Here is a 23,413-nt window from a genome sequence, read left to right on the forward strand (position 1 = left end):
ACCCAGCAATACTACCCTCCCAAAAAGACTTGAATACTCGTATTTCTTCTTCATTCGTGTGTAGTGAAAGGAATGGGTCTTGCTCCTGCAGAAAGCAGATCCTCGGCAAATCACTCCTGAAAGTCATGTTCTGATGGTGTAATTTTCTAGTGGAAGCATGCGTAAGGCAGCCTATTCAAGTGATTAGAGCATGAGACTACCACTCAGGAGACCTGGGTTCTATTGCTTATCCAGAGTGAGTAGGGACAAATCACTTAATCACTATGTGCCTCAGTTTCTCCACCTTTGTAAAGTATTTTGAGATCCTAAATAGACATATGCTGTAAGAGCTCAGTATTATTAATATGTGGTGGAATGGAAGGGCTTTGAACAAAGGCCAGATTTCAGACTTCCTGTTGGCTCTGCTGCACAATCTTGTGTAATATCTGGAATTTTATCCTCTGACTGAGCTGAAATATCCTCCAATTATCACTGAACCTTGAAAGAGGGTAATTTTAGGAGAATAGTGCCTTCGGCAAGTAGACTAGTATTCTCAAATGTATTCCATGTTAATAAATGTATTTGTACTTGGGTTTATTGCTACTGCAATAAAAGACTTTTTGTTCTGGCAGCAGCAAACATAACCTTTTCCTTAAAAAAAAGCGTTGATATTATTTGAAAGGGTTTCTTTGACACAAGAAGGGTTTCTTTGATTCTTTGTATCAACAATTCCAGTGCTGGCTAAACTGAATATGTCTTCATAAATAATACCATGGGACATAAATATATCATTTTAATCAGTTTAGGAGATCACTGATACGTTATTATGTCCCTATTCTTGGGAAGGGAGAACATTTCCTGGATTAGCTAAGAGCAAGGCATGACTTTTATAGTATCTGTTTAGTTAGCCACCAGCCTGAAGAATCTGAGCTAGAGATATTACAAATATTATTTAAAAGTGCATTTAAAAGTTCCTTCAACAAAGGAGATGACTTTCCAGTTGAACAACAGAGAGGAACACTTGTTTTCCAAGGAAGTAACTGAACTGAAATGCTTTGAGGGCTTGCTGAAGAAATATATGTACATCTTTCTGATGTCAGACTAGTGTTAGAAATTCCCATCCAAGCACGACCAATGTTTTCAGCTGTATCCTTCTGATAAATTTCCACATTCAAATTAAAGACCTGAGAAACTCTGTAATGTATAGCTAGTGACTTTTATATGACATGAATAACAATGATTCATGTTGAATAAGCCTTGCTATATGAAACACAAAGACACAAAACTCTGTTTTTCTTTTCTGTATGATGCCTACTCGTCATCTAGGATGACAAACATGGAATCAGGAAACTAACTTAATGTAGAGCTTATTCTTAATAAAGCAGCACAATTTGCCAGGGGCTTTTGTAGAGAGGATGGGAAAAAGCTATTAAGCTACATTCCTTTGTTACTCTGCTTTGGCTGGGCTAGGTCTTAGTTACAGTTGGAGGTTCTGGACTTAATGGTTATCTCCAAAAGGAATTATACTAGATAGCTTTGTGAAACAGCCCTCCTCAAGAAATGTATCAATAAAACAGCATTTCTCCAAGTGAACATAGGCCTTGGCTACACTTGCAGCTGTACAGCGCTGTGAGTTAAACCTGTCTTCGTACAGCTGAGTAGGGAAAAGCGCTGCAGTCTGTCCACACTGACAGCTGACAGCACAGTGGCGTGGCCACACTTGTAACATTTGCAGCTGTGTTGGGAGCAGTGCATTATGGGCAGCTATCCCAGCATTCATGTGGCTGCAACGTGCTTTTCAAAACGGGAGGTGGGGTGGATTGTGACAGGGAGTGTGGGGGGAGAGAGAGTGCTTTTTGGAGCATGTCAGCTCTCTATTTTGCAAGTTCCGAACTCCCGGCCCCCTGCTCATTCATTTACTCACTCAAAGCAAGCTGCAAACTGTTTGCTTTTCTCTGTGGTACGAGCTTTGAAACCGGCACTTCCGCATTCCTGCAGCGGGTCACAACAATGGAGAGGATTGGCCACTTGACAAGGTGATTAGTACAGCACTGCAAGCATTTACACTCACACCCGTGAGTCGTAGCCACTCCGCTGCAGCTGTTATTCCTCTCGGGGAGGTGGAGTACCTGCAGCGGTGTACCCAGGGAGATACAGCGCTGTACGTGCCTTGCCAGTGTAGCCGGTCAGTGAGTTACAGTGCTGGGGGAGGCTTTACAGCGCTGTAACTTGCAAGTGTAGCCAAGGCCTCACTTTCTCTCTCTCTCTCTCCTCCACTCCTAGCCTTTGTCTCTCTCACATTACAGTCACCCTGTATTTAAGTTTATCTATTTCCCTTAGGCATTCTCAGAACACCCATCACTGAAGAATGTAGATGCTAATGTGCAACTAGTGTCACTAAAGCATATTATTAATGCCATTGATTTATGTCTCCACTAATGGATCTGTTTTAAACACCTAATTGTCTGATACCCTATAAAGGAGATTCAAAGTTTTTAATCTTTAGACTATGTACCTGTTTACTTTTCCTCCTTTGCCAGTAAACACATGTAAAGTATATGATATATAATATTTGACTGTAATCTTGTTAATATTTATATGTACTTTCACATAAAAATCAGTACAGATTTATTCACATAAATAAGAAATGATGGTAACACTTACTAAAGACATCTCCTCTAAGGCTTTGTTCATGACCAATCTGGTTCTCAAGGTCCTCTTGTTCTTCCTCCTGTTCCTCCTCTACAGCATCTTCAGTCTCTTTCTCCTCTACATCATATGTCCCTCCAATGTAAACACCATCTTCATAGTCAAAGGATGGCAAGTGAACCTTAGAAGCTGGTGTCATGGCTGGTTCTGGGATCACATTCTTGATCTCTTCATGTTTTTTCACACTGCTCTTGTGTGCAAGAAGTTTCTTGATTGTGTCCTTGATGGCTCCAGGGATTCTTGTGACTTCCTTCACCAAATTTTCAGGGATAACTAGAACCAACAATGAAATGTCAAATATACACTTGAAGTAACTGGACCACCCCAGAACCTTAGTGCTTTTAAACCGATAACACACGATCCACTGCAATTTTCAAAGAAACTATATGGCCAAATTCACTGTTGTCATATGTAGGTGGAACATAGAGCTGAACCTGCGTACGCTAACCAGTGAACTTGGCCCATAGTACATACAACCTTTCCCCACTGTTTGATTACATTTTAGTGAAAATGTTCTAGTCTTATCTGCTGCAATTTAAAAAGCAATACTCAGTAGTGATGGGTGAACGTCAAAATGTTCAATTCAAATGGGCACCCAGAAGTTCAGGAGCTTATCTAGCTTATCATAACTTCCTGCTTTTGCAGGAGTTGCCTAGAAGTCTTACACAAATATTCTGTCTCCAGAGATTTCCAATATTTCTGCTGCCAGCTGGCCACAAAATACCATAAGAACATCCAGTTTTGTGGTATTTTGGAACTTCTGCCATTGTCCAGAATCCAAAAACTACAGAAGCTGCTGGAAATGAAAAACCATGAGTGTGTATGTGTGTGAGAGAGAAAATATTAACCAAGCTTTTTCAAACCTGAAAAAAAGAGGGAATGGGATTCGAATTTGGGGTGGTTTTGCCCATCCCTCCTACCTAGTAGAGTATAATTAAGCCAAATATCATTTATACCTAGACAGAAAACTACAAAGAACATCACTGGTAAAATTTCCTAAGGGATGCTTTTAAATTTAAGCAGCAGCCCCATTTTTCGTGCAATGTTTTCCTTGGCAATGTTTTGACCTCCAAACTTAAATTTATTTCTTAATTTTTGTTTTTACATTCCTCTCTCCTGTCTCCATGAACCCCAAACTATGCTGGAATTGCACAAGTGGTGGGGTGAGGGCAGCTTCCTTAAAAGCCTTCTGCTGCATTTCCAGGGGAAGGAGCAGCCAGGATTGCTATCACACCGATGGTGGGTTGGAAGAGAAGGGCATATATTTTCCTTCTGTGAGTGATGACACAGGTAAGGAGCAGGGTTACGGTAGAGGGGGAGATCGGGGCACGTTTTGTGTCTCTGGGCCTGGGGGGGAGTGGGTTGGTTATGTAGAGCTGAGATTTTATTTAGAGTGCTTTTGTTTGGCTGTTTTTCTCCCCCTGTGCAGATATTGGGGATTACTTTCCTCTGCACCTTACACTAGTTCATACCCTTTATTCCAACCTTGGTGATGGGGGATTTGGCTCTGATGGATTAGCTGACATCCCTCCCATTTAGGTGTTCACTGGGCAGAGGAGCTTTCACCTCTCTCCTTACTAAGGAAAGCTTTAGATGTTATATCTCAGAATAGGTATCAGAGGGTGGGCCTCATCCTCTGTTATTGTTAAATGAAAGATTGGTTCTATCTAAAATACTTATATGCCCCCTATTACTGTAGCATCTGAGAGCCTCGCAAGCTTTAATGTATTTAACCTCACAACACCCGTGAGGTGAGGTAGTGCTATTATGCCCATTTTACAGATGGGGAACTGAGTCACAGAAAGACAATGTATTTTCCAACCTCACAGAGGAAGCCTAGTGGGACAGGGAATTGAACCCAGGACTCCCAAATCTTAGGCTAGAGCTCTAACCACCAGGTCACCCTTCCTGGTTGATGATAAAACACTGGCCATCCATGATGTGACAAAGGATGAAACTCTGACTTCACACATATGGCAGAGATGTGGTGGGATGACAACACAGGACCAACTTTGGCTAACAGATACCAGATGGGTATGTGGTAGAGCATGAACTGAAGGGAATAATTAAGAAGGATGCCATGGCACAACTGTTTACATCTGACCAAAAGCACAGGAAAGCCACTGCCCCAAAATTACACCTGATAGTGCTTCTCCATGTGATCTGCAAGTCCCAGGAAAGAGATGGGAACAGATCTGGTGATATAGATCACTCACTGATACAGCAGAAGTTCCTGTACAAGCTGAGGAAGTTCCTACTTATGGCATCAGAGGCACTGAGGGAGACAGTGCCTAAGGAGTTTTAAAATCCACACAGATAGGGTGACCAGATGTCCCGATTTTATAGGGACAGTCCTGATTTTTGGGTCTTTTTCTTATATAGGATCCTATTACCTCCCACCCCCGTCCCGATTTTTCACACTTGCTGTCTGGTCACCCTACACACAGATAACAAGTCTTCCAAATCAGCTCAGGACTTCATGGCTGCCATGACAATCCTAGGATTATCCCATGTCATTGTATGTTCCAGCCACACTCTGAATCTGTTTGGGTTAGGAACATACATTGACATGCTTCTTCTGGTTTGAGTTCAGAGCCCCTCTCTCCTGTTGGGGTGGGGGATCTGCTTTCATGGTCTGCCCTTAGAGGTTAATGAGACCTGAGCATTCCAGAGAGTTCTAGAGGAGAAGACTTTCTTGCTCACAGAACACTTTCAGTAGGTTGGCAGAACTTTATTATAGTCTTTGAAGACATTGGAGGTGATGGGGGATGAAGTTTCTTTTAGGAATTTGAGGGATAGGGAGAAGTGGATATTTTCCCCTTTGTTTCTGCTGTCTAGTGGTTGTATATCTGGGGAGGGGTATGCTGTTTTGAATTTATGATTTTTGAATTGCATTTTTAATTGATGGCAAGGATATCTAGAATCTAGGATAGGTTCTCTTTTCTGAGTGTTTCTTTAAATAGTAGTAGCAGAAAAAAAATCAGCAATTACAAATAAAATAATTAAATGTGTAACATGGAGAGTAGGGGAAAAGGTAGAGAGATCACATCAGCTCCCCTTTAACGCATTGCTATTAGTTTGAATTTGTCCCTTTTTCAAAAGCCCAAAAGTGGCTACATTTTCTTTGTCAATGAACTGTCCCACGTAGACAAAAACAGTTTCTCTGGGAGGTACTTAGTGATGTATTCAGGTTTTATGAGGCTGCAGCTGCAGGTATAAAGCAAACCAGTGCCAGTATAAATAAATCAAAATCTCAGATGTTATTTTTCTTTCCTTTGGATAATAGTTCCAGGCTCATTTGCCATACATCTGCATGTCATGACTTTCTTAATGTGTTGCTTAGCAAGCCTTCCCCCTGGAGGATGGTGCTATAAAGAACGTACTGTATAATTTAGCCGATATGGTTCGCTGAGTCTTTACTCAGAACACAGCAAGAAAAATTAACAGGAAAACCCCATTCCCAACAAATTTCCTCTCAACAATCAGTAACACAAAACTCGAGGCTTTTAATAAAGAGCCTATGGAGGTTTTCAAGTCAAGTCTGACTGCCCAGCAAACTTGAACATCTGCTTTCAGTTTCTGCTTTGAAGTCTTCCTTTTGAAATGAAAAATTCTTATAGCTCAACCTAATAACCTTTATGGTGCCAAAAAGAAAGAAAATAGGGGCAAGGAAACCAACCTACAGATGTGATAAAAATATGGGGACAAAGGTGCACAGTCCACACACCTTTTTGGTTTGTAATAATATTATGAAAAGCTGCATACTCTCATTTTAGAATCACGGGTGAATGGAGGTTGGGCTGGGGGCAGCTTTTTGGAGATATCACTAATCGTTTTTCCAATCGGATTCCTGTCTTAAAGTAGCCTAAGGTGCTAAATTTAAGCCTTCTTAAGTCTGGATGTCAGCAACAGCTGGAGAGGATCCTTCCCCATATTCATCTGGAAAATCTTATGATCCCACAACATGTTCTGTAGAATCTACTGTCATCAGAGTTTGCTAACTTCCACATGTGGACATCACAGGAAGGAACAACCTGAGCCTCCATGAGAAGGTGGAATGCAGTGGAGAAAGCCAAAGGCCAAACTGCTTAAGACTAAGGCTGTGAGGCTGGAATTTTTGAGACAAACCCTCAATATATAATCCTATATTTATTGAACACAAACCTGCATGCATTTATCAACAACTTTGATCCATTTCTCCCCTGCCATTCTTTATAAATCTCATATCTGGCAGTATATAGATTAGTACCTGTCAGTCATTCTTTTACATTGTGTTTATAATGCCTATAGGAAAATGCATCAGCTTTCAAAGGTACTTTAATTCACAGAGAACTAAAACAAAAGAGCTGTGCAAGCAACAATGCCAGTGGAGGCTAAGGGCTAAAAGTGAGTTTTTTCTGTAAACACGTTCTGTGCAAGATTAAGAAACCAAGGAATTGGTGACTAATGCCAGAGTTAAGCAGGTTGAGTTGTAAAGAACATAGAACAATTGCTAGACTCCAGCTTTTCATGTGCTGTGCTATACAAAGAGGGATGTTGTTCCTGAGAGCAAAAACAAAAAGATGGAGATGTACATTCCTTTCTCTCACACGTGCCTCTGTAACCATGGCTGGGAATTGGTACATAAGAACTAACTGTTCCCAACAGAGAAGAGTGATTGCTGTCAACTCCTATACGCTATATATTGCTTCCTCCTTGACACCTAGCCTCACGTTAGGATTATCACCTGCCAGGTTTTCTAAGAGGTTAGTTTATAAAACAAGTTTATAACTTCTGTATATAAAAGTGAAAGAGTGAGCATGCACGTGTGTGTGTGTATATATATATATATATATATATTCCATAAGGTTAGGAAATTTTAAATTTAAATATAAAATTTCCTAACCTTATGGAAAATTTCTATAGAACTTAGTAGGGATGCAACCACTAGGATTCCAGAGTAATAACTCTAAAAATCTATTGCATGTAGTAGAAAATGCTTCTGTTTCTACAGAATTTTGAAACTATCCTATAAATTTCAAAAATTACATAGGTTGGTTTACAAATCCTATAGAAAGACTACCACTCTTCTTTAGGAATTATTGCAAAATAGTCTGACAATGCACAAAAACTTGATGATATTTCCAAAACTCCCATTAAGACATTTCAAGAGTTGATCCAGGAACAAGCTCATTTAATTTTTAAGATATATACAATTTTAAGTGAAAAAAGATGTTGACAACATTGATGAAAAGATGGTGGAGGGATTTGGCCAAATAAATTGATCTGTATGAATGGGTCTTTTCAGTGTGTGTAGCACATAGAAAAAAATGTATAAATTACTGTACTGATAGCCTCTGACTCCAGTGAAGATAGCAAAAATATTATGTATCAGGGAGGTGCTTTCTTGGAGGGGGTTGTGGGTAAAGGGGTACATATTGCTCATGTTGTGATTGTGTCCAGGAACTAGGCAGTTTGGGGAAGAAGTTGCTAGAGAGTTTCATTTTATGACAAAATGCCAGCATTCTAAAGATCCCTTGACCTGCTTACTTAATGCTCCAGTAAAGGACCTTCATTTTAAACAAAACTGCAAATTAATTTTTTTAAATCGTTAACAGCTAGACTGTTTTGGACATTATTGGAAAAAATGTGACCCTTCCTCCTATGGTATTGTGATATAGTAAAATATGGATTGTCCTCGTAATGGAAGAGCTTTCACACACAAGAGAAGTGCCAAAATGAGGATAGGTACTTAGGAATTTGGTCACCCTCTCTTGTGTATTCAGAGGAAGAGGGCACCCAGCCAGCACGCCAGAATCTTTATCCAAGTTCTTTGAATAGTAACCTGATCCTGAATAAATAATGTAGTATGTTAATTGAAACTTTGCCTCAATAAAAAGTTTCAAAATAAATAAATTCCCATTAAAAATCTGACCACCTCGGGTAGGGAAAGAGTGAGACTTAGAGAAACTGCGGCATTTCCACAATACTGGATTACACTTGCCTAAAGCAAGCAGCAAGACTTTCAGCAGGCAATACCTGAGACAGCAAATGGATCACAGTTATTGAATAAAGGATGGTAGCAGTACTGGGCTACATTTTAAACAGAATTAGAAGAGTCTCACGGTGACAGGGTTAGAACAGCTTTTTAAGCTTCTGGAAATCCTGTGATGTCGGCCTATGCTGTGTTGAGGATTGGTGAGTTAGTAGGAAAACAGAACCAGCCTTAGGTTTTTCATGTTCTGAGATGAACAAAATCACCTTGAACAATGTGATATGCTAGACAGAGGGGAGACAAGGACAGTTGTGTTCATGTGCTGCTATTTAGCAACCTAACAAAGAACAACAAGACAAGAATGCAGAGGTCTCCAGCTGGGTAATACAAATAAAGTACCATTGCATGACAGAATGCTGGATGAAACTTCTAGTTTCAAAGTTAGCACTGCCTTTTCCTTGCTCCTTTAATAACTTAATACAAAGAGTGAATTAAAAGAAGCAGTTCCTGTTTTCCCAGGAATCCATATTGCTTATGTAAAAACTCTTGGGATTCTATTCTCAAATAAAAGACTGAAACACACACGAGTGTGTGATGGAAGAAATGTACTTAGTCAATACACAATCAGAAGTCAGGAGAAACAGAGACCTGACAAAAGCTGTGGACTGGAATAAGATGAAGGCCAGATGTGAGAATGGTTAACAACACCCCTTTAGGTAAAGGGTTACAATTTTTGTAGGTTCTAAGAGGCAGTTCAGAAACACACTTCAACATGCCATTCAAATCTACAAACAGAGGCAAAAGTAAGCCTGAAGTACCACAGACAGTATCATGGAATCATAGAAGATTAGAGTTGGAAGAGACCTCATAAGGTTATCTAGTCCAACCCCCTGCTCAAAGCAGGACCAACCCCATCTAAATCATCCCAGCCAGGCTTTGTCATGTATACATGCAGTATTCTGTATGCAGTTCACTGTAGTAGCCATGTTCCATTCTATATATAGATTAAAAAACACCAACCCACATCTGGATTTTACATTTATTAACCTCTGTAATTATTCAGTAATTTTAAGAGGTTTAGCCACACGATTCTCATTACAAGCAATGAGAGCTACCTGGCTAACCTCTCACATAACACTTTGATTTATCATGCATTAGTAAAATCTAATGCCATTGCAATGGAAAATCATTTATAGTATCCTGTAGAAAACTGTTATCCAGACCTAGTGATTCCTCTCCCAAATATGGTATAGTTTTAGGACTAATCATGCAAGATACCAAGTACCCTAAGCTACCAGGGTGAAATCCTGACCCTGATGAAGTCAATAGCAAAACTCCCATTGACTTCAATAAGTCCAGGATTTCACTCCCATTGCCTTTTGAATTGGGAGCACTTAGCTGCTCAGTATAAGTCTGTATGTCTATTTTGCTGTCAGCTGCTACACACGTCTCTTTTAGCACCAATGCTGTCCAGGTTTGCCCTCCCACTGAGTACGTTTTAGATTATTTTCTCTACCTAGACTTGCATACATTTTCCCAATTGAACTCTCATTTTATTCCTTTCTGTTCATATTTCTAATTTCTCTATTTATCTGTGTTATTTCTCTGCTCTCTCTGGAGTTCATACCTCTTAATTCACTATCCTCTGCAAATTTTAATAATGTGCTACTTTTTATCCCTCTTCTGGATAATTAACAAACTTCAGTAAGTTAGGACAGAATACTAGAAACTGTATTGTAGTGAACAGTCCCAGACTAGCAGAGAGACGGAGTAGATGGTCTAACAGGATTTTTCAGTCTCTAACATTGATGATTCTATAGGACTAGCCCTTGTAGAATGTGCAATAACCACCGCATATGCTCAAAAATTCTTCCTTTGTTCTCATTCAAGTAACTTGTAAAATGTAACAAAGTGATGCATATTCATCTTTGAAATATTTCTGTTTAAGTAAAAATAACTCATGCATAGATTTGGTCAGAAAATAGGGTTCCCCTTTGATACAGAAACATTTTGACATTTCTGCATCTATTTTTGTTTTGTTTGTGGACCCAAATAGAAACATTTTGTTTCAGTTTAGTTTGACGTTAGACTGTATTGTAAGGCAAACTACGTCTCCCATGATGCTCCACAGTGTCCCCTCTTGCTGAACCACTGGGGTGCATCAAGGGTGATGAAGTCTGGCTGGGGAGCCCTGTCTGTAGGGGAGAATATGGGCATGAGGCACCTGAACTACAACTCCCATGAGAGACTGAACTTCCAAATCTAAATTTTTAGATTTTGGTCAAAGAATTTTTGGTTGTTTGTTTTTTTTAAAATGAAAAGTCAATATTTTCCACAGAACATAGATACTTCTCACGAAAAATTTAATTCAGTCAAAAATCCAATTTTCCATGAAAATATAGTTTCAATGGAAATTTTTCAACTAGCCATATTTATGCAAAAGTATCAATTTCACTTTTGTCTTGTATTTAAAGTACTATAAAGGTGCCCGGTGCTACCATGGTAGGTACTAGGGACCATTAAAAGTGTATGGAAAACTCCCCTATAGGGTGCGTTTCACAGGATTGTCCCAGGTTTGAGCAAGCTAGGTTTTCACTGTATTTGCACTGAGTTTTGATGTTACACTTAGAAGATGTTGCAACATCATAATTTGTCCCAAAGGACAAACTTGTAAAACTGTCAACTCAAAGTAGAATTCAGTATATTTTGCTACAAGTTCTGGCAGTATACTTTTTTTCTCTCTCACACACACTCACTCTTTTGGCATGTCAGAGTCATGCTCTTAAACCGAACTATGTACAAAATCTGACCAAAATTAGATATTTTTGCTTGATCCTGGGTAAATCAGTTTGATGTGGTCCAAATTTCTGAATCTTTAGCTGTCATGCAAGTCAGATTTACCTGATGGAAAGGTATGTCAAACAGTGGTGACAAAGCTGGGATAAGATTAACGCTGTAATCTTAACACCCTTTCAATGTTGACTACATTCTTGTCATTGGCAACTTTGAAGGTGTAGTTAGTATATAGTGTTCACTGAACTTGAAAACTGTTCTCCATGGCCATATACCTTTGCACTAGCATTAAGAAATTAAAGACAATGGGCCAAATTCAGCCCTGAAATAGTAGTGTCCTTATTGACTTCACTCATGTTGGGTCTGAATTGAGCCTAACAGATTCAGTACTGATGCAAAAAAAGGATTCTGCATAAATTGTCACTATGTACAGCATCTAGAACATGATAGGTGCTAGTCAACTTTTTAAGGCATCATTGCAAGGTTTGAGATACCACAGTAATGGGAATAAGAACCTGTATAGAATATAACATCACAGCACATTTTGGCGGTGCTAGTGAAATATAAATAAATAATAGAATTACATAGAATCATTGAAATGCAGGGCTAGAAGGGACTTTGAGAGGTCCAGCTGAGGGAGGTCCATACCCAATCACCTAAAGTTTAAAAGGATTAATGGAGCAGGACCCATGGAAAGGGCTACTGTGACATACAAAGTAGATAAGAGCTTATCAGAATATTTTCACAACATTCTTCCTCTGATGAATGGAAACATTTTCTGATCTCCCCTGAGGAAGATTTATTGAATTAAGTTGTAGGAGAAACTTTCCCCAGAAAATAAAACGGTGCACTTAAATAGGCTGCTCTTGACTTTATGTTTAATTTTTTCTTTTTTGGAGGGTCATTTTCATTTAGGAGTTGGCATACACATCTCTGTGGACAGAAAAGACATAAGACAAAACTATAAACAAAAACATTTTAGCACGAAAAGCAAGCCCTGTTCCCTCCACACCCATTTTACCTGAGCTTGTTTGCAACTCTTCTAGAAAGGTCTGAATAGTTCAAGAGGCCAAGCCTTTGAGGAAAAACTGCAGCAGATTTCTTTAGAGAGAGAAGATGGATAAGACCATATTCTGCTCACCATTACATCAGTGGGATTCCACCGGTGTAACAGAACATAATTTGGCCAAAAAAATACTTTTATTATATATGCAATAAGAGATTACTCTTGTAATATGTGTGTGACTTCAGTGGGAGTTTTGTCTGGCTAAGAAATAAAGGACTGGGTTCTAATAATCATCCTGTAGTTACCTGAGAAGAGTAAAAGCAATGCACCTCCAGGGATCAGCAGTTACTTACCAGAACATTCAAATCCACTACCTCTGTAGCCCTGTTTACATTTGCACTTGAAGGATCCCTGAGTATTGAGGCACCCTGCATGGACGTTACACTTGTGTATGCTTGCAGCACATTCATTTATATCTAGAAAAGGGATACTTCAGTGAAAATTTCAGTCAGTCATCTGTTTTCAGACAATTTAAGCACCAGCATCAGAACAAGAATGTCCTGAAACCACCACTAACAGAAGAATCCGCTCTGGGTATGGACTCTTGCTTCTTTCTCAAGACCACAACTTTTGGCCTCCGTTTCTGAGCATGACTTTTAGTACAATAATTTTAGGGCCTGCTCCTGGTCCTAGTGAAGTCAATGGAGGTTTTGCTTATGCCTTCAGTGAGAGCAGGATTGGGCCCTGAGATTGTAAATGTTGCTCTCCTAACAAAATACAAAGGGCCCATGAGAATAAGCATGACTGTGATGAAATGCAGTCATTTTGGCCCTAGTTCTGCCCTCCTTGCATGGAATAGCACCTCACTCCAAGAACAATCCATTGCAAGTAAGGGTGGCAGAACTGTGCCTGTAGATTGTAAGATCCCTAGGGCAGGGGGTTCTTGTATTTGTTTGAGAAGTGCCAGGCACTTACAGAATGCTGTTGGAAAATATAATTGAGCTATTCAGTAAGCCATTATGTTAAATTGACATCAGAACATTTTAAACAGTGGCAGTAACTGATTTAATTGTTTTGTTCCATTTGATTTTGCTACTGAATGGCACAAGAGCTTTTCTGGTTTCTCCCACATGAGGGAGCTAAGTTCTTACAAAGTTAAAGTTTTGCACCCATTCATATGTTACCCACCCATGATTCACACCCGGCAGGTCAAAGGTACAGATGCAAAGCATGGATCAGCGTGGACAAACATGTAACAGAGGAGAACTCTGCATCAAACGGCTGATGTATTTGTCAATAAGATTCAGACCTGCAAGCTTTAGGCCAGGTCTCACCATTTTGTCTATGCACATACATACATAAGGAGGTGGGGGGAAGGATATCATTTTCAGTTTTAAGGCACCTGGGATTTGATTACAACAGGAAACCAAGACTCCACTCCGAAATCTGCCTTAAAAAATCTCTCAAAAAACAAGAGGACATTAGTTCTCCTTTGTATGTGCTCAGTGTAATTCCAATTCTCTCAGGCCCTTACGACTGTATCATTAGAGCAACATTTTTCAATGCCTGCCACATCAACTACAAATTTGGTCTTCTCACGCAATATGTGAGGCCTCTAGTTAATGGACTGCAACAGGGGACTAGGGAGGTTTTTGTTTTTGCATCTGTGTATGTTAAGATGATTTAAGAGTATTTTCATCTGTATTTGTCTCTGCATCTGAAAGATCAGAGATGTAACACAGTTCTTCAAAGTAATTAAAACCTGCTTTTTCCAGCCAGTTATTTTTTCTTATTTGAGCTGGACAAACAAACATCTCTTTCCATTGTGTTACAACTTAATGAAAGCATCGGAAGCTGCACCTCCCTATGCTGATCAGAGCCAAAAAACTAATTTACCCCTTTTGGTTTTAATCCAAACAAGCGAGCTTTCAATTAGCAGCCTTAAATCAAAACTGAGCACTCCCTTGTAATCCATTGTTCCCTTGTTGCAGACTTGATTACAAATAATTGTACATCTTGTGTGAAATTTCCTAGAGAGGTCTTGGCAAGAGAAGGCAATATAAATTGCAGTTGCCATTGTAAATTTTCATTGATATCATTATATATAGTTTTTCAGTCATCACGCTGCAGAGATTAGTCAGTGTCCCAAGGAGGGTTCTAAATGATATTTTACATCTGGTTCTGAGCTGCACTCTCAAGCAGAAGCCAATATTCATGCTTAAAGCAAAATCCACTGATCACCATGCAATAACATGAAAGATTTACATTGAGGAAAGGGAAGAGACAAACCAACCTACTGCCTAAATCTTACCTACACAGTCATAATGGCCGCTGACATATTTCAGTTCATAACCAATCTGACACTTGCAATAGTAGCTTCCAAATGTGTTGACACATCTGCGGTTATAGGAGCAAATAGCTTTGCCAGTGGAGCACTCATCAATATCTAGGGCAAGGAAAATGGAAATTCGTAAGATCAAGCAGAAACAAATGCAGTGCTAGTTGTCACTTGCAAGGTGTGCTTTGGTCACAGCTGTCACTGGAACCACACGTTTCAAAATGTCCATGTTATAAAACATGTCCTGTGACTTTTATATTTGGGGATTGTTTTGCATATGATTACGTGGTAAGATGGTAACAGTAAAGCCAAGTTCACTGAAAACCTTGAGAGCTGCCAAATTAAAAATTAGGTTGCGTGAAAGGCTGGGAGATAGCAGGAACCATTAAAGGTAATGGTTTGTCATATGGTCATGCAATATGCATTAGGGAGGGGAGTACTTCACAGATTGTGATTTCTCTTCTGGGGCGGGGGCAGTTGGGAGGAAACAGCAGAAGACTCTTAAGATAAGGCCTTTTGCAGAGGTGGGAAAGCATCAGTGAAGAAAAAAAACAGCAGTTTTCTCTCCTGATTTCCTGCACTGCTGCTTGCAGGGGTAAATCCTTTGGCTCTGACAGAAAAGTATGAAATTATGGGTAGAACTCAGGCTGGAAGTCGTGAGTCCCAGGGGGTAGCAGACAGCTGTCAGGGACATGCGACCACCCTGCCCTTCCCGATAAATGGGAAAGGGGCCCTGGTATGGAAAATGCCTGAGAACCACTGTTTGAAAGGTTCTTCAATGATCTGGAGTGGCTATATGTTAAATTGGTTTTAATTTTTTTTCTTATTGCAAAATGAAGTAACATTTTCATTAAAATAATACAACTGGTGACATATGGCATTTAAAAATTGATGGTATTTGCCTTCCCTTTCCCTCCCCCCACATGACCAAATTGTGACGTTAGATAGATTTTGCCATGACAAACCACTATCCTTAACTACAGTAACTCCTCGCTTAACGTTGTAGTTATGTTCCTGAAAAATGCAACTTTAAGCAAAACGATGTTAAGTGAATCCAATTTCCCCATAAGAATTAATGTAAATGGGGGAGTTAGGTTCCAGGGAATTTTTTTTCACCAGACAAAAGACTATTTTTTTATTATATATATACATATATACACACACAAATACACCGTATAAGTTTTAAACAAACAATTTAATACCATACACAGCAATGATGATTGTGAAGCTTGGTTGAGGTGGTGGAATCAGACGGTGGGGTATTTCCCAGGAAATGTCTTACTGCTAAATGTTGAACTAGCACTCGGCTGAGCCCTCAAGGGTTAACACTCTACAATGTAGCACGAATGAAGAGAGGAGACACAGTATGATAGAGAGAGACAGAGACACACACCGTGTGTGTGTGTGTGAGAGAGAGAGAGAGAGAGAGAGAGACGTGCATTGCCCCTTTAAGTATGCTGAACCCACTCTAAGTACATTGCCTTTTTAAGTAGGTCAGCAAGTTGAGACAGCAGCTGTGGCCAGCAAGCTCCCTCCATCCTGAGCCCTGTTGTTTCCCTCCCCCGCTCTATGGAGATGGGATACAGGAGCAGGGGGAGGGGGATACCCTGACATTACCCCTCCTTTCTCCCCCCCCCCCCGCACAGCAAGCAGGAGGCTCCCAGGAGCAGTTCCAAGGCAGAGGGCAGGAGCAGCACATGGCAGTGGGGGGAGGGACACCTGAACTGCCTGGCAATTGATAGCCTGCTGGGCAGCTGCCGCACAGGGAACTTAGGGGAACTGATAGGGGGGTTGCTGGCCCACCCTGGTTTCAAACCCCCACCAGCTAGCTCCAACGGGCTGCTCTTTCTGCAAGCAGTGGACAAAGCAGGAGGCTGCCAAACAACGTTATAAGGGAGCATTGCGCAACTTTAAACGAGCATGTTCTCTAAGTGATCAGGAATGTAACAACGAAACAAGGTTAACCGGGACGTTAAGTGAGGCGTTACTGTATTATTATTACTTATGTAGCATTGTGAAGTGGTATATTAAATGTATCTGACACCACAGTCAAATATCCAAACCTGATGGTGTAGGCCAGGGATCGGCAACCTTTGGCACGTGGCCATCAGGGAAATACGCTGACGGGCCGGGACGGTTTGTTTACCTGCAGCGTCCACAGGTTCGGCCGATCGCAGCTCCCACTGGCCCCGGTTTGCCATTCCCTTGGCCCGCACTGCTTCCCGCGGCCCCCATTGGCCTGGAATGGCGAACCTTACATTAAACTAAACATTTCCTGTTGGGCTGCTTGTCTATTGTAAGTACTTACATGATCCCTACTACTTTGGTATCTGAGCCTTGCACAATATTTAATGTATTTATCCTCACAATACTCCTATGAGGTTGGAAGTACTTTTATCCCCATTTCACAGATGGGAAACTGAGTCACAGAGCAACCAAACAACTTGCCCCAGGTCACACAGGAGGTTTGTGACAGAGAAAGGAATTGAATACAGATCTCTCAAGTCCCAGGCTAATACTCTAACCACTGGACCATCCTTCCTTTTGCTCAAGTTTACACCATTTCTATTGGAGCATTACATTTATCTAAACTCCTTTTTAGTGTTTTAAGGTGTATGCTGAATGTACCGAGATACTTCATAAGCTAAACAAACATATGAAACAATCAAAATGGATGTATGAATAGCTAAAAGAAAGATTTAGGAGAAGCCCTAGACTTGTCTGTTGTATTTAAACACATGCTTCCTGACTGTCTGCCTTCAAATAGCTCTTAAATAATTCAAACAAATGTTAATAATAAAACTACAATGGGAGGCTGGTTAGGGAATCCTGCTGATTCACCCCAAAACAGGACATTTCCAATCACATTCATTTCATTTTCAAGGAAAGAAACATTGTTCCCATCATGGCATGTTTATGGTTTGGAAGCTGAGCCAAATGTCCATATGGGTTCACTCTATAGCTCATAGAGCGATAAAACACTCAGGTCATGTGAAATTTGTGTATGGCGTGCTGTTGCAGCTGTGTGTCAAAAGGACAACTCCTATGGTAACTGTCTCTCCTTAGAAAAAGTGTGTCTAGGTTGACGTGCTTAATTGATCTGTTGCTTGAAAGGCTATGCATGTTTTTTTGCCTATATAGTTACAATTCATTTCCTGTGTGTTTGACATGTCAAACCTCTCCAAGATTCAAAATATTCTTTGGGCTGCAGAGTGCATTCCTATAAAATGTATTTCTCAGCAACATCTGAAATTGAATAGCTACTGTATTCCTCTGCTTCTATCAGATATTGCCTGCACAGCTGTTCTTTATAATCTGGACCCCAACCCAAACCATGTGTAGTGTGATCAGATACAATTGTGATAGGCACTGTGTACGTGCATGAAATCATCATCATCATCATCATCTCCTCTATGTCAGAGACATTTTCACAAGTAATACTGTATGTGCAAGAGGAGGTATTTCTACTGTACCTTTGGGTCAACCACAGAAAATACAGCTTTCTTAGTTATGAGTGGAGCTATGTGAAGTTTTTTTGAATGAAAAGTTTATTCAACAAAACGTGCAGTTGCAGTCAACCTGAAACTATATGGAAAATGTCACACAAATAATTTCAGCCATTCAGAAAACAGCCAGAGAAGGAGAAGAAAGAGGTGCTGTTGCTCATGTCTGTTCCCCACCCCTCATAATCTTTAGCCCAGTGGCTAGGGCACTTAACTGGGATGTTGGGGCCCCATGTTTGAATCCCTGCTCTGCAACAAAACCAAGATAGACTTTTTCACTTCACCGCAAATTCAAAAACAAATTCAGATTCAGTTCTACCTGAATTAAATTTGTTTTTCAGTGTTTTGGAACTACTACCAAACTGGAAAAAAAAAATCAATTATTGCCCAGCTCTAGTTATGAGTTTCAATCGTCTAAATTTGCCTGACTGGAATGGAAGTTACACAAACTTTCTGCGCATTTTTGTGGGATACAGAACTAGTCTTGGAATGCCAAAATTGCAAAGTTTGCAGATGCCTGGTGCACCTAAATCTCTTGCGGAAGCTTGCAAATGAACTTGTGTGCCTAATGATTTTTGTTGTGTGAAATGGAGTACAGTGTTCTGAAAATAAATTTTTCTGATAGTCTCAAGCCAGTGGCACAGACAAACCTGAAGGAGTTCTTTTGCCCTCCCTTTAAGAAGACATAAGTATGAAGTTTAAGATTTCTGCTGTGTATCTAGTGCATGCTGTTGACTATGTTCCCTCTTAAAATGAAATAAGTATCCTTAGGGTTACCTTAAATGAAATAAAATGACCTTTGAATGTACAGATAACCTAACTGAAACAAGTGGTGATCTTCAGACAGAAACAAAGTGGAAGCCTTGCAGTCAGCTCTAAATATGCTATACAACTAGCAGTGGGCCCCCAGGTCCCAACTGTGGGGTCAATTGTGGCTTTGCCATGAGCCCTGAGCAAGGGGCTGTGCATTGTTGGGAAGGAGATTCCTATTTTACTTCTGCACTGTTGGTCATTCGTCAGCGATGAGACTGACCTTTGGATCTTAAGCACATTACTATTCTTTCCTATGTTCTGAAAATAGTAGGGATAATTTCTTTGTCACACACTGAAAACAAGAGGCCCTAACCTTAAGCCTGCGAGGAGGGATCAGTAGTCCAACACCAGCTGCCATACAGAGTTTTTTTAAGATTCAGGACTTCATTCTGAATGGGCTCTGCAGAAAAAATTGAGAGTAGGAAAAAAAAAAATCACGCCACACATACCTATACACGTCCTTCCATTTGGTCCCAACTGAAGTCCAGTTGATGGACACAAACACCGCACCTCCTCTTTGACTTCTTCACATCCATACTGGCAGTTCACCATAGCACAGGTCCTGGAATCTGAAGACAAAACACACCCTTCTTGGAATCTAGACTGGAACAAGACCAGCCCTTTTCCTAAACTAAAAGACACAAATAAGTGCCAACTCCAAAGATCAAAATGCAAAATATCAAGTACAGCAAAATAAACCAACCAACTGTCATCACCTCAGTAGTGTTGCAGTAGGGTGATAATATCCCTAAACATAACATGTCCGTTCTCCCCACTACACCCCCACAAACTGCTAAGTAGCCCAGCTTGTGACAGATTCAGGGCTGCCCCATGTAACTAATGTACCCCCATTCGTCTGCTTCTGTGATAGAGCTGGGTGAGTGGTTGTACAAAAGATCTGGACAAGCATACTGTGAATCTGTATTCCTCTGTCCAAAGTCCCAGTCAACTCAGGACTCTCTCTTCTGGGCCCAAGAGTTATCTGTCTACTTAGCCAGTCCACGTTCAACTCATAGGGCAGTAGATGGTTACAGAACATTATGGTGACCTTAATACCTGGTCTCATCAGGGGAACCACCACCACCACCTGCTGCCAGACCCTCTTACCCTGCACCCTTGCGTACACCCTCCAAAAACCTTTCCATTATCTCATTTGACCATTAGCACAAGTAGATTTCCCTGTATGCAGGTAGATTGATCACTGCTACCAGATTCACTGAAGAGAACTGCATACCCCTCAAATCAGTGTGTTCACCAATACATCCCTCTGCAGCATGGAGTGACCCAGACCCACCACTGTGAACCATAACTGCACTCTGTATTTCTCTGCTATTTCCACCCTGTAGCCGCCCCCACTTGTTCACCCCAAACAGCCTCCCATGACTCCCCACCCTCCAGATCAATCCCAAGCCCCACACTTTCTAGGCTACGTCCTTGCCTCACATTGCCACCCACAGCAGCAGCACAGGATTCAAAGGGCTGTTTGCAAGCCACTGCTGTAAGGTCTGAGGCCTTTTTCTGCAGCCGTATTAGGAGAGCAGCAGCCATGAACCAAGAAGCAGAAAGTCACATCCTCATACTCCACCTAAATTACATTAAAACAATGTAATATCAGGCTGTTCAGAAGGCGCTCCTGTCCCAATAGCACCCACCCACTCACCAGACAATGAAACAGACCTTAAGATGTTTAAAGAAAACTTTGTTTGATAGCATTCGCTCTGGCAAGGAATCGCTTATCCTTGAGGGTGATTGTGAAATCTCTACTTCTTTATTGTTTTGCCTTTTTGGACCCCCTACTTCTCCATTGTTTATCTGTGTGGTTTCTGTTTGGTTCTTTGATTGTTTGTTGCAGAACTAATTTTGCAAGATTTAAATCAACTAAGGTGGTGGGGTCTGATGGGGTAAAAAATTGTTTCATAATGGGCTAGGATTGTAATACTGTTTTGTAATACTTTAGTTTAAAATGCTTGGTTAAGGTCTAGCTAAGCAGGACTCAAGTTTCACTATATAAACTGGGGTCCAAAAGGAAGTTCTTTGGAACCAACTCCAGGAAACAGCCCAAGGTCAGAGCTGTCAGACCTCAACACCCTACCAACTATATTGTGCAGAAGCTGGAGTCCCCAGATGACCTGATCCTGACCACCAGGAAAAGTTCATCTGCTTTATTCGGAGTGGTGACCATTATATGCTTAGCGTGTGCATTCTGTTTTGGTGATTGTTAATAACTAGAGGTTAAGGATATTATTGTGTAAGGCTCTTTCACTGGTAAAAGGTACTGCAAATCCACAGATTACGCCCTGAGCCCTAGGAACTGGGTAAGGGTGGATGCCTTATACCCTAAGCCCAGCACGGGAAAGGGCCCGGTGCCTAAATTAAGGGTTATACCTTGAGCCCAGGAAGGGTAAAGGTGAGTGCCCTCGAGTATGTGGGTAACACCACTAGTCCAGTCTGTAAGCTACTGGCTTTTTCTTCCTGGGCAGTTGCAAGACTGACAGGGTCTGTTCTTCCTGCTGCTCCCAAGGTTCTGGTTTGGGCATAGACTTTGTTGTGCCAACTAGGCCCACCGCACTCCCCATCAATGGCCATGGCTCTTTGGCCCGGTTCTCTGAGGATTCCTGATCTACAATTCAAGACAGCAGAGTCCAACTGGTCCATCCAAGTCCCCTTTCCTCTCCTTCCTCATCTGATTCACCTCTTGGGCATCTCAAGCTACCGCATGCTCCACCATAACTCCCTGCTCTCTCCCCTTGAGGGAGACAGGGGAGAGACAAAGTAGCACTGTCATGAGATGCAGTTCCCCTCACTCCCCAGTCCCCTATTGTCCCCCTCACCTCCTCCCATCTCTCTGCTGGTATCTCCAGCTCCATGCAAAGGAGAGGCCACTAGAGCCCCCTCCCCCCCCCCCCCCCGCCCTTGTTCCTCAGATCCAGCAATGCTCCAGGGTGAAACTGCACCATCCTCTCCTTTGCCCATTACTAAATTTCCACACCTAATGCCAGCCTCAGGAACACATACTGGGAAACCCAGTAGGGAGACTATGCTACCATTTCCCTTTAACAGTGCTTGTTCTGCCTGCCCCATATTGGGAACAGCTGGCTTCTGCCCCCTTGCTAACTCCTCCTCACCTTGTGCTTGGGACAATGACTCTGTTACCCCAACCACCTGGCTTCATATCACTGCCCTCCATTTGGCAGTCCCTCTGGCACTGCCACCAGTGTCTCTGCCAGACCATTTTGGGACCATCACTCCTCTTCCTGGGGTGTGTCCAACTTGCAGCTGTTGCTGCCCACTCTAGGCATCAGCCACCAGCAGGTGACTCACCTTCCTTGCTGCTCCTTCCCTGGCAACAGTCCCCACAGCTACCAGTGCATACTCTGCCAGCAGGATTCTCACTTGGCACTCTAACGTCTGGGTTACTTGCAGTCACCAGTGCATAGTCCTCCATGGTTGCCTGCAGAGCTTTGGCTGCTACCAGCACTCCTGTGACAGCTACTCTCACTTCTACTCCCCAAGCAGCCATTACTGGAGCTCCCTTTGGCTGCTCATCCTCCCTCACTGATCTTGCCCTAGAGACAGTCTCTTGCTGCTCCCTGGCTACAGGCTTGACCTGCCATTTTCCAATTCCAGCAGCCACTGTGCTAGTATCCTGCTGTCCTCTGCTTCCCAAATACCTCGCTCACAACTGCATCCCTTGAGGGAGCCCACAGGACTCCTCTAAACCACCAGGCACTCCAGGGTCCCCACTGTACCCTCCTGCTCCAAACTATGGCAGGGCCCCCAGAGAAGCATGCTGCTCTCTCCACCTCCTCTGCCTCTCAGTAGCTTTACCCAGCTCTCTCTGGACAGCACCTAAGGCACACCCCTCACCTACAGGGTAGGAGAAGCCATATAGGCAGCTAAGAACCTTGCTACAGAACCAGCAGTCTATAACATCAACTTCCTCCCAGCCAAAGGTAATCATGTGGACTTGAGACCAATTAACCCACCTGCTTGCACCTGTTTGGGAGGGCCAGGCCTAATTAGAGACAAAGCCCAGCTGGGGAAGAGCTGGTTTAGTTCCACCCCCACCCACCCCATGAAGAGTTGGGAAAGCCCCATCTTTATCTCTAGAAACTAGGCTGAGAAGGAGAGAAGAACAGACAGGCTACTCAAGGGGTGAGTTGGAAGCTTAACTAGACACAGGGAACCTGAGGAGCTCTAGCCTGTCTGCACCCTTGAGTGAGGTGAGGAATGTGCCAGCCCCGGGGCTGTGGGGTTGATCAAGTTATAGCTCTTGGAACTGTGAGTAAAGACACCAC

General features: G+C 41.8%; 1 protein-coding gene across 1 annotated transcript in view; it reads right to left on the reverse strand.

The window, feature by feature from the left end:
* EGFL6 (EGF like domain multiple 6) overlaps positions 1-23,413 on the reverse strand; it is a 73,129-nt gene that overhangs the window by 18,000 nt on the left and 31,716 nt on the right. Inside the window, exons 5-9 of the mRNA XM_065423369.1 lie at positions 19,565-19,684; positions 16,946-17,038; positions 14,773-14,907; positions 12,815-12,937; positions 2,644-2,961 (exon numbers count right to left, since the gene is read on the reverse strand). Of these exons, the coding sequence (XP_065279441.1) occupies positions 2,644-2,961; positions 12,815-12,937; positions 14,773-14,907; positions 16,946-17,038; positions 19,565-19,684 (789 nt within the window). The remainder of the gene's footprint in view (positions 1-2,643; positions 2,962-12,814; positions 12,938-14,772; positions 14,908-16,945; positions 17,039-19,564; positions 19,685-23,413) is intronic.

This window comes from Emys orbicularis, chromosome 1 (genome assembly GCF_028017835.1).
Source record: "Emys orbicularis isolate rEmyOrb1 chromosome 1, rEmyOrb1.hap1, whole genome shotgun sequence".
In the NCBI taxonomy this organism is placed as follows: Eukaryota; Metazoa; Chordata; order Testudines; family Emydidae; genus Emys; species Emys orbicularis.